The sequence below is a fragment of the Hyperoodon ampullatus genome (genome assembly GCF_949752795.1).
Source record: "Hyperoodon ampullatus genome assembly, chromosome: 15".
Classification (NCBI taxonomy): Eukaryota; Metazoa; Chordata; class Mammalia; order Artiodactyla; family Ziphiidae; genus Hyperoodon; species Hyperoodon ampullatus.
In genome coordinates this window covers 51,304,175-51,316,459 of record NC_136928.1, presented here as the reverse complement: position 1 = coordinate 51,316,459, position 12,285 = coordinate 51,304,175, and the positions used below count along the sequence as shown (strand labels likewise).

The 12,285-nt window shown below is 48.0% G+C and overlaps 1 protein-coding gene across 1 annotated transcript in view; it reads left to right on the top strand.

The window, feature by feature from the left end:
• Window positions 1-12,285, top strand: part of PRKCE (protein kinase C epsilon) — a gene marked incomplete at its 5' end in the record, with an annotated part of 524,615 nt that overhangs the window by 322,363 nt on the left and 189,967 nt on the right. The window contains 4 exons of the mRNA XM_079721543.1: window positions 4,267-4,426; window positions 6,513-6,547; window positions 7,882-7,967; window positions 11,183-11,312. Coding sequence (XP_079577669.1) covers window positions 4,267-4,426; window positions 6,513-6,547; window positions 7,882-7,967; window positions 11,183-11,312 — 411 coding nt within the window. The remainder of the gene's footprint in view (window positions 1-4,266; window positions 4,427-6,512; window positions 6,548-7,881; window positions 7,968-11,182; window positions 11,313-12,285) is intronic.

Genomic DNA, 12,285 nt, shown 5'->3' with positions numbered 1-12,285 from the left:
CTGTATTTTTCATAAATGTGTCATAAAAGAAAAATGTCAAGAAAATTGTTCTAGATTAGGAGGTTAAAGAGACATGGCAACAAATGCCATGCATGAACTCTAATTAGCTCCTGGATTAAACTTTTAAAAACAGCAGCAACGATAAAGGACATTTTGGGGACAATCAGGGAGATTTGAATATGAACTGTATATTGGATAGTTATGTCAATGTTAAATTTCTTGACTTTGATACTGTGATTATGTAGGAGAATGTCTTTGTTCTTAGGAGATAAAGGCTGATGTATTTAGGGGTGAAGTGTTGCTTCAAATGGTTTGGCAAAACTGTGCATCTATCTATCATGTATTTCGTATTTTGCAATAATATATTGTAATTAATATAATCATGTCATGATATAATATATCATAATGATATTATGTTAATGGCATACATATATTAATATATTATGCTATATTATATGTAAGTATATAGTATATAAATTATGCATGATGTATTTGATATATATGTTAATTGATATTATACACACAAATATATATATGTATTTATAAATCTTTTACCCTCACACCGTGCACTCTCTCTTACCCACGCATGAGTGTGCCTGCGCACACACACAGTGCGTTACTCCCTTCCCCGTGGAAGCTGCATGTTAATAGAAACCCTTCACATCAGTGGGAAATGCTGAAGGGATCCACTGCTAGCAGTGACTCCAGGCCCAGCAGGGAGGTTCTCTGGGGCTGCGGAACCTCATGGCCCCCCTGTGCAGAGGTGTGTGGAATGGGGGTGTTTTCATCAGCCAGGGGCCTCACCCCCTTTCTCCTGCAGCTTTGTGTGCAGGCCTCCTTGGAGCATGAAGTCTACCTGTGTTCTTCCTCTCCTGTAGCCTTTTGTCTCCCCACATCTTGGATGCAGAATCTGACTTTTAAAAGGGAGGCAAGGGGAAAGGGATATGGGAACGGGTGTGTGTGTGTAGCTGATTCGCTTTGTTGTAAAGCAGAAACTAATTTTTAAAAATTATTAAAAAAAAACAAAACAACAACAAAAAATAATCAGCAAAAAAAAAAAAAAAAGGCAGTGCACATATGCTTTGGGGCAGGGTAACGGAACCCTTTGGGGAAGTTAGATCAGAGAGACCCCACATTAGCAGGAGCTGTCCTTGGCTCTCTATCTACCCTGCACCCAAGACCCTCCCATCCCCCAGCCCCCACCCTCTGCAGGCTTGAAGCAGCTTCTCCCCTGGTGTCAGTGCACCCCACCAAGAGGTGTTCAAAAGTAAATGGAATTACATTAATTGGTTGCTGCATTTATCTGTTAAATCAGTGTAAACACAGTTTAGAATGTTCAGTTTGGTTGCTGTGGTCATTTCTCTAAAAGATTGAGAAATAAGGCCCTCAGGGAGCCCTATAACCCCCGTTATAGCAGCGCTCCCTTGAGAAGACTAGATTGAACTCATCACCATTTTAACTGAAAACACAATTTCCAGGATCAAAATGATTCGCAAATCTGAGAGATTCGTAAATCAAATTGCATCTTAAACACATTAGGGCTTACTGTTGACATATATTCCGTGGTGAATCCTTCTTTGAAAGAATTTGAAGGGTGCCTTGTACAAAGAGAATCCACATCCCCTGGCCTGAGCTGCCCAGGGCTGAGTTTTGGGGTTTGGATTTTTGTAGATCAGGTTTGTAGCAAGTAAGGGCTATTGAAAAGATTCGGGTTTTTTTTAAATACCACATTTTTTCCAGCTTATAAAAATAGAATAGTCTAAATATACTGAAAAGTATGAAGCAGAAATGAAAGTCACCTCTAATTGTACAATTGAGTGATGATTGTCATATTTTTGCATGCGTGTGTGTGTGTGTGTGTGTGTGTGTGTGTGTGTAGATGTCTCTAGTTAGAACTGGGATCTTCCTGTGAGAATTTGCTCAGCTGGGTCTCACCCCCTAGGTTGTGGCCAAGTAGGAGGTGGTGGGCTTTCTATACCCAGAGGTAGTCGGCGTCAGAGCCTGTTTGAAACAATAAGCACCGGTTAAAAAGGAAACCCAGGCAGGGTGGGGGCTATGAAGCAGGAGGTCCACAGGCAGACCCCATCTGGGTCACCAGGGGCAGTGCTGAGGATGGATGCAGCCTGGGAGCGCAGAGGGCAGCCTCCAGTCAACGGCCCTGCCTGTTTGCTTGCAGGCTGCTTCCCTCTAAAAGCACACGCTAGGCGTTTGTTCCCCATTGTTCTTGCCTTTTTCCTCCTTCAGTTTGATTTTCTCTCCACCCCTACCCTCTCTGGATTGACAAGATGCCCTTGGATTAAACAGATGTTCGGCTCACACACATGACCTCCGCTGCAGGGAACCTTATTGTCAAAGAGGCCCAGGAGGAGCAAAGCTTGTTCCCCTGAGGACTGACACTGTTACCCTGGAGTGTTGGGTGTTGGCTGGTGCAGGGGGCATTTGGGGGGCACGGAACCTTCCCCGTGCATTTTCAGTTGTGCCATGCAGGTGACCTTCCAGGGCATACTCGAGAGTGACAGGAGCTTGGTAGGAGACCCATAGCCTGTATCCCCTGCCCTTGGGAAAGCCACAAGCAGCTCAGATCTTCCTTAACGAGAGCCACCCCGTGAGAGCTCTGGGGACTTACTGTAGGGAGAGTGGGCTGTCCCTCAGGGCAGCATGTGGCCGGTGGAACCTTGACGTCTCCTTCTCTGGGCTAGAATCTGGGCTCCACCACTAGACAGCCGTATTAACAGGAACAGGTTACTTGAACTCTTCATTCCTCAGCTTGCACACCTGCAAAAGGGGGGTAATAGCAATACCCCTCAGGTGGGGTTGTTGTGATGACACATGTCATGCACTTAGCATAGTACCTGCCAGAGTGTAAGCCCTCGACAAACATTAGCCATTGTCATCACTGTCTTAGTCTCCTCAGGCTGCCGTAACAAAATACCATAGACTGGGAGGCTTAGATAGCAGATATTTATTTCTCACAGTTGTGGAGGCTGGAAGTCCGAGATCAGGATGCCAGCATGGTTGGGTTCTGGTGAGGACTCTCTTCCTGGCTGGTTGACAGCCACCTTCTCACTGTGTCCTCACATGGCAGAGAGTGAGCCAGCTCAGTTCTTGTCCTTTTTAAATATTTATTTATTTATTTATTTATTTATTTATTTATTTATTTATTTATTATTTATTTTGGCTGCGCCGGGTCTTAGTTGAGGCATGTGGACTCTGAGTTGTGGCATGCGGACTCTTAGTTGTGGCATACATGCAGGATCTCGTTCCCTGACCAGGGATCGAACGGGGACCCCTGCATTGGGAGTGCGGAGTATTACCCACTGGACCACCAGGGAAGTCTCACTTTTCCTTTTCTTATAATGGTATTAATCCATCATGGGGGCCCCACCCTCATGCCTGCATCTAAACCTAATTACCCCCCAAAGGCACCCCCTCCAAATGCTGTCACATTGGGGTTCAGGGCTTTAACATATGAATGGGGAGGGGAGGGCAGGGGTGGCACAAACATTCAGTCCATAACAATCTTTATTATTATTTTTGTTGTCCCTTTGCAGGGTGTTCTTAGGTTTGGGACAGTCTTCCAAGGGGAGGGAAGGAAGAAATGAGGAAGCTCTTTTGTCTCCAGTAGGGTCTTCAAGCCCATGGTGGTGGTTCTTGAGCCTTCTGGAAACTGTCTGCTTTCATAGTGTTTTATTTCCCTCTCCTTTTAACCTTTGGGGAAAGGCTCTTTATCATCCTAGTCTAGGTAAGAGGGAGAAGGAAGAAGAGTCAGGTTTATTAGGCAGCTGGGGGTGGAGGGAAGTCACACCACTGACCCCAGGCCACGCCCCTTGGTGTTATCCCCATTGACAGAGGACAGTGCCCGCAGAGGCTCTGGGCCAGGAACACCAGCAGTCCAAGGTCACGCTACTCAGAAGTTTCAGGGAGATTTGAACGCTGAGCCTTCTGACCCTGCCCCCTTGCAACATGTAGCTGGTGTGGAGAGGGGTGGAGCGGCCAGACCTGGAGCAGGATTGGGGTTGGGATGGATGCTGAGTGCAGCTGTCATGGCAAAGTGCACAGTCTGAGCCTTCCCATCACGTGGCGCTTGCTCGCTGGAGCTGAGCAGTGAGGCTCCTCAGACCCCTGAGTCCCTCTACCAGTGGAGGCTGTCCCCATGCCCCCGTCTACCTCCATATCCCCGAGGCTGGAGTAGCTCTCCTGCAGGAGGTTATTTCAAGGGACGCTAATCCAGACTGTGTTTTCTCCTGTGCTCTTATCCTTCCCCAGCCCCCAAAGACAATGAAGAACGCGTGTTCCGGGAGCGCATGCGGCCCAGGAAGCGGCAGGGGGCTGTCAGGCGCAGGGTCCACCAGGTCAACGGCCACAAGTTCATGGCTACCTACCTTCGGCAGCCCACCTACTGTTCCCACTGCAGGGATTTTATCTGGTAAGGCCCTCTTTCCTGGAAACCTCTAGTTACGCTTTCTTGGCGATGAGAGGTGGGGGGAATGGGTCAGGAGATTAGAAACTTTATGTAAAAAATGCTGATGTGCTTTATTTCTTTTTCTGACTACAGAAGACTTTTCTGGAAGGCTGAGTGGTGCTTGGGGGGATAGATGGAAAGAAGAAACTATGGTTCTTGGTGCTTCTATACTTAGAATCATATCATACATCATATTTAAGGAGTTAAGATTTTATAACCAATAATGGTATTGTGGTTTGTTTTTTTAAAAAAATCCTTATCTTTTAGAGAAACAAGCTGAATTATTTACAAATGAAATGATGGGATGTCTCAGATTTGTTTAGGAAAAAACTAAGCTGGAAGGAGGGGCGCGGGGCCAGGGGTGGAGAGGACACAAGGCTGGCCGCGCCTTGATCTTGTCGGAGCTGGGTGATGGGTACATGAGGGTCCGCTATATTCATCTCTCTCTTTTAATACACATTTGAATTTTTCCATAAGAAGCTTAAAATATTTGATTGCCAATATTTATAATACAGAGCAGTTCTTAGTAACTGTCATAACACTGGTGCTGATAGGATGCTAAGATTTCAGAGGAGGGAGAGAGGAGCGTTGGCTGGAGCGCTCAGGGAAGGCTTCTGGAGGAGGTGGCATTTCTCCTTTCATGATGATTAGGATTTTGATAGGCAGAGATAGGTAAGTAGTAGGCCTTTTGGGGAGGAGGAGAAACATAAGGAACACTGGCCTTGGGGATAAGCAGGGAACTTTTGATGAATACCTACCATGTGCCAGGGTCTCTCTTTGGCTCTGGAAATCTCTAATTAACTCTTCCCGGCATCCTGTGAGCTATGTATTATGAACCCCATTCCACTAATAACAGTACTGAGGCTCAGAAATGAGACCACTCTACGGCCCTCCAGCTGGGAAGTGTCAGAGGCCTGATTCCACCCCTGGTGAGCACGACTAATAGCTCATGCTCAGTCTTCCTGGCAGCCTCTCTGAAACTGATGTGGAGTTTGCCAACACACTGGGATCCTGCAGGGGAAAGTGAACAAGGCCACACTGCAACATGAACCCAGAAGAGGGGCATTCGAATTGCACTGAGGACCCCCTGGATTCCCGTGGTATCCAGGAAAGCCTCATCTCATCCTCATGGTGTTCTAGAACTAATCATAGAGGCTGGCGTGGACATCTGAGGTGACACAGCTTAGAGCAAAGTCAACCTGACCGAAGCAGAAATAATGCCCCACTCCACCAGCAGACATGTCTCATTCCTGGGGCTGACAACCATCTGACCTCCATCTCTGTATTTTGGTCAAGAATAGGGGGAACAGGTTCTGAAAGCTTAGTCTTAGAGACTCAGGTCTTCTCTAACCCATGGCCAGCACCACTGAACTCTGGGTTTCCTTAGCTGCAGCCCTAGTGACTCCTGGCTCCTTTCATGGCTGGGCTGGGCTTTCACTGCAGGGAGCTGACCATTTGGTGATAGTGCCCTGAGGACAGGGCTCAGGCCAGGTGGGTTGGATTGTTCTGTGTCCAGGCTGACCCTAAGCCTGCCCTAGGGTACCCTGCTCTGGCCATGGAAGGACTCGCTGATGTTGACCTTCAGGTGGTAGATTGAGCTCCCAGTCCTGGCCACAGACTGCCCCATAACCCTTGGCTGCTTCTGGAACGCTCAGGGACTATGCCTGCCAGCGACAGCCCTCCTCCACGATTATCCATGACGAAGGACACACTCGACGCCTCGAGGCCTGTGGAAAGCAAGCAGAGTCTTCGTGGCTTTCCAGAGCACACCTGGGCCCCTGGAATGGTTGTTTGTATAGGAAACTGAGCCCTGACACTGACCAAACCTTGCACCCATTCCAAGAGCTAGGGCTGCCCTCAGTGGCCTTCAGAGAGAGTCATTTTAAGGCACCCTGCAACTGGGAGTGAGATCACTGCCCCACTGCTGGGTGGACTCCAGTGTGCTTGGTGCACTGTGGGCAGCGACGGGAATGATGGGAATGGGCTGGCTTTGTGTGGCTTTTGACCTACTGAAATTCATCTTCTTAAAGGGCCATATTCTTCTTTTCAGGGGTGTCATAGGAAAGCAGGGATACCAATGTCAAGGTAAGAGGGTATTGTATGAAGTAAATCCTTCGGGCCCACAGGTCGATCCAGATCACCCCTGCTCGTGGGAGGCGGGTGCTGGTTTGGGTGACATCCAGAGCTCTGTACGCTGTGCATGCTTACGCTCCCTCCCCACAAAGCAAGTCCCTGATTTTCCTTTGTCCCTGCCTGGCCGTCTCTCCCCCATAATTGTGTGGGAGCAGATGTGCGGGACCACCATCTGCAGGTGTCCCAGGGGTCTCAGCCTTATTCTGTAGCCTTTCTGGTGCACCTTCTTCTTACGGAAGTAAGATGCCCATTAGAGGCCGCCTGTGTCGTGAGCTGGGTTCTGTGTGTTCTGTCAGCTCCCTCACTCTCCCACTCCCTGAAGAAGCTCCCTCGCCTGCTTGTTTTATTCAGTATCACTAATGGTCCTTGCTGGTTCTCTTTTTTGTCTCTTCAGTGCCGTCATTAGCTCTTAAACATTTCACAGTCACTGGAAAGTATGGGAGGGTTTGTTTTTTTCCCCAGTTAACTGACTACAGATGCAAGGTTAAGTTGTCCAGAACTGGATGGTGGGTATGTGATGAGGTCATGTTGAGGTTTCTCTGTGGTTGGAGCTGGGAGACCATCCCGCCTCCTCGCCCAGCCACTGGTTGACTTGGGTCTCACCCCTGGGGGACTGGGGTAGCTTCTGTGGGACATGACTGTGTCTTGGGTAACATGTACGCAGTCACACACGTGACACTTCTTAGGTTACTTGCAGCCACCTGCTGCCCAAACTGGCCCATGACGCTAAAGACGGAGCTGTAGGCCACTTCTTGGGGAAGTATTACATTAAATGAAATTTTTTGTTTGGCACAGAAGGGCACAACCAGATCAAGAGGCTTGAGCACTTCTGTGCCACAAAACATCCATTTGCCTGCTGCCGGCTGGCCGGCCTGCCTGTCACCCCAGCCAGCCCTGGTGGGAGCCTGAATGGAGCACATTCAGAGCGGCAGTTCCCTGGGTAGTCAGTGCTTCACGGCTGGGCCATTGTTCCCTGAACTTGGCATAGAGAAGCAAGAAAATTGATTGATACTCCTGGAACTAGAGGAAACTGCTGATGCCCTTTGGATATAAATGGTCCATTCTTCTCCAGAGCATTTAGGAAACCCTAATGGCTCTGATGGCAGAGTGCTTTGAAATGACTGCATAAAGGGCTTCAGGTAGGGCGTTACATTAAGACTTGGCTACAGAGACAGAAGGGCGCGCCCCCCCACCCCGGCTCCTCTGCAGAGACCTAATCGAATCTCAGGTTGGAACCTTTCTGCGCCTACTTGTCGCTCAGCCCTCTCGTGTTTTGCTCTTTGCAGTTTGCACTTGCGTGGTCCACAAGCGATGCCATGAGCTCATAATTACGAAGTGCGCTGGATTAAAGAAACAGGAAACTCCCGACGAGGTAAATATTTATAACATTGAAATTCTGGGCTTTCTTCACCGCCATCCCCACCTTCCACTGCCTCCTCTGTGGTCCCCAAGAGAAACCTTATCTCTTTGAGGGCCTGCTGCTGTCTTTATTGTGTTGATCAAAAATGAAGGGAGTTGTCCACAGTCTTCCAATATGAGGTACAGCCTACGGAATGAGTGTGGCTCCGAGTCGGGTTTAGGTGTGTGAATAGGATGCCAAGAGCTGTGTGATCCCCAAATGAAAGACCACAAGGAAAATGTGAGTTATTTTATGTCATTATCTCATCGGAACAGTGAAGGGGCTCACTGGCATGTCAAGGGATCCACACTTCATAAATAGTAAGAGACACAACACGCGAGCAGGAACCTTATCTTTATGAGGTGATGGGGGAATGGAGTGGGATTAGCAAATCTAAGAAACACTTAGGAGCCTGAAAGAACTGCAATAATAACAATAATAGCTGACATTCATTGAGTACTTGCCGTGCCCTGATTTAAGCACTTTATCTTATGTTTTTTAAAGCCATAACAACCTTAATGAGATCCATGTTGTTATTACCTTCACTTTCCAACAGAGAGAATAGGAGCATAGAGAGGTCAAATTAACTTGCCCCAAACCTCACAGCCCAGTATGTGAAAAAGCCACGTTCAAATTCAGCTAGTCAGTTCCGGAGTCTGAGCCCTTGACCACTGTGTTCTCTTAATCTTAGAAACTAGTGTTAGATTGACTGTTAGAGAAGTTGTTAGGGGTAAGGAAGAGAGAAGATTCGACTTGAAGCCAGGTTTCTCCTAACTGAGTGATTAGGAGAAGAGTGGTTCCACTAACAGATATAAAAGCCTTTGCGGGGGGGGCTTCCCTGGTGGCGCAGTGGTTGAGAGTCCGCCTGCCGATGCAGGGGACACGGGTTCGTGCCCCGGTCTGGGAGGATCCCACATGCCACGGAGCGGCTGGGCCCGTGAGCCATGGCCGCTGAGCCTGCGCGTCCGGAGCCTGTGCTCCACAACGGGAGAGGCCACAACAGTGAGAGGCCAGCGTACCGCAAAAAAAAAAAAAAAACCTTTTGGGGAAGATGACAGGTGTGAATCTAAGTGGAGAAGTTATCTGTGTTCATGACAATTGATTTCAAAGACATGATTTTAATTCTCAGTGAAATAAATAAATACTGTATCATCATAGACCATTAGATTTGGGAGTCAGAGAGGCCTTGGGTGGATTTATAATCAACTGGGTTTATAATCAAATGGGTTTATACTTTGGCTTCTAAAAGGAGTCACTTATAGAGATCTTCTGCCTGCTTCTTAAAAAGAATTCAACCAAGTGACATCTCAACATCCAAAGCATTTTCCATCTTTTATCTCCTTTTGATTTCACGCCATCTCTGGAAATCAGGAAGGGACGAGGCTTAGATTGAGTGTCCCATGTCCCTGGAGGGCAGACAGTACAAGCCACCAAAATTATTTACAGAGGTTCTACTGACAGGGTAGAAATGGCAAGTCACTGTCACCTGGGTCTCTTGGCTCCTGGTCTAGGATCATAACCCGAAGTATGTTGTTACCCTCATTAGTTTAAGTAAATGAAAGAAAAAGATGATTAGCTTGCTGTCTGTCTGTCTGCCTTCTTATGGACATTTTATTGAGCGTTTATTGAGCACTTCCTGTATGCCAGATAATTGTTCCATGTCCCAGTGAAATAAAGAGGAATACATGATTCCTGCTTTCAAGGGTCTCATAAGTCTCAGTAAGTTAAAAAAAAAAAAAATCTCGTAAATCTTATCAACTGCGAACCTCTACAGGTTTATTTATATTCACAAATAGGCACACCTATGCTACAAATCTACGGAGGGGTGGGCACTATTGTTTTCAGTAAATCTGGGATGCTGGTACTGGGGTAAGTGCACAGTAGACGGCCGAGGCACCTCAAGCAAGGCTCAGTACAATGATGGTGCAGCGGCAGGATCAGCCATTCCTTGTTGCCGGGTGATAAGGAGGTTGTTCTGAAGCTGAGTGGCCCTGAGGGGTTGTGTGCACATACCTCGGTGTTTGTGTTCACATTCATGTCTGTGCCCAGCTCTCACCCCCCGCCCCCATGAGGGTTTTTCACTCACCGGCCAGCAGTGAGCCAAGGACAGCTCCTCTGCTGTGTGCTGTCCCTAATGCCTGGAGTAGCAAGAGTGATGCTCTCTCAAGCCCAGGGGCTCTCAGGTGATGGTGCCCCGTTGTCCTGAGAGGCGCAGATTTTGTTTGTGTGGCTGCTCCACTAGAGATGTATCAGTAGGTGGAGAGTGTCTCTTGGAGGGCAGAGGGAGACCCCTGCTGACCTCTTGCTTCAGTTAATGTTTCCCCCCTCTTCCACCCCCAGTGTGTCATTGACCCCACAATCTTGTCATATTAGGTGGGTTGGGGGTGCCATCCTTCTTTGCCGGATAAGGAATCCAAAGCCCCGAGAAGTCAGGAAACTTGCCTGAGACCTCACAGGGGGCTGGTGGCAGACCCAGGCCTGCAGATCAGATGCCCGGACTCGTCTCCCCCATCCTCTGCCCTTCCGTCTTGCCACCTTCTCTTTACTCCTTTTAAGTCATAAGTGGCAGCATAGTGGTTAAAAAGCCTGGGCCCTGAATTCAGACCCACAGCCTCAAATCCTGGCTCTGCCACGTACCCGCCTGCAGGCACATCTCTTAATCTCCCTGTTCCGTAATTTCCTCATTTGTCAACTCGTGCCTACCCCCATAGGGTGGTGGTGAGGTTTAAATGAGCTGGTGGTGCCTGGCCTGTGGTCAGCACCGACGCCTTAGCGCCCTTAGTGGTCACCATTCCGTGTTAGCCATCTCCATCGTGATGGTTGTTTGTCCTAACTGATGACCTACAGTTTCCACGGCTGTGCTGGGTTCTTGGGTGTTCACAGAATCCCACATCCACCATCAGGCTGCAGAAAGACTCTGCCTAGCTAGGCTTTGGTGCTCAAGCAGCATTAAAAGCACATAATGACAATTCTTTCAGGTCAAAATGTGAGGTACAGGTTGAGTGCTGTGTGCCATGGGAGTTGGAGGTCTGGAGTCCCGGAGGGGACTGATGGGGGAGGAGAGTCCAGCAGAGCAGCAGAGAGAGTGGGATAAGGGTCCCAGCAGGGAGGTTCTCTGCACCTCTTTGCCAGGGCAGCTTTCAGAGCGAGGAGCTTAGCGGTGACCCTGTGTTTTGCCGTCCCTGCAGGTGGGCTCCCAGCGGTTCAGTGTCAACATGCCCCACAAGTTCGGGATCCACAACTACAAGGTTCCCACCTTCTGCGACCACTGTGGCTCCTTGCTCTGGGGCCTCTTGCGGCAGGGTTTGCAGTGCAAAGGTAAGGCGCTGGTCCTGGCCTCCTCCCCCACACCTGCACTCCGATGTCCCTCCTTTAAAGAATCTTTTCATAGCCTTGAGAGTGTGTTCCAGGCCTGGCCAGAGGACTGAGCCCAAGCCCTCGCTAAGCCCTTATTAATTACTCTGAGCATTTGCTAAGCAGTCTCTGGGCAGAGGCCATTCAAGGGACTCTGTAGAGGGAACCAGAAGAAGGAAGGCATGGCTCCATCTTTTAAGATAGTGGACAAGCTGGGGAGACAAGATGAGTCTATGAAAGTGCAGAAGAAATTGAAGGAAAAAATACATTAGAGTAGAAGGGAAGAAAAGTTTTCAGAGTTAGGCCCTGAAATAAGTCATAGAGATTTTTCTGTCACCATCTGTGGTTCACAGCTTACTCTTGGAAGGAACTCTGCTAAAGCACTATCACATCTTATTGATCCTTTGTAGGCCTGTGATAGATGTTACATTATGCCCATGGCCCCCATGAGGAAACGGGCTCAGAGACTGAGTAATTTGATCATGTCATGTAGCTTGTGAGCAGAAATAGGGTTTGAACCTTGACTTCTGAGTCTTGAGTTTCTTCCTGTTTCCTGCTGTCGTGCCTGTGAATTGATTTCTGCTCAAATGAGTGTGCTAAGTGACACAGGTAATGGCATGTAATATGGGGAGGTGGGGACATACCCTGGGGGCCTGAATAGAGTGTCCAGTTTCACAAGCTGGTCCCAACCTGCTCACAGAGTTGGACAACCATGAACTGTTGGGCAGGAACGTCTCATGGACATTATTTAAAAACAGTGTTTTATTATTTAAAATTTAAAATTTAATTTAAAAATGAAAAACATTAAATTTTATGAAATTATTTTATGTTATAAAAACAGTATTTTATTATTAGTGAATGTATTATTGATAAATACCTATTGTGGAAAAATTGGAGAAAGAGGTAAAGTACAAGAAGGAAAGCTGAAGCCATGAAC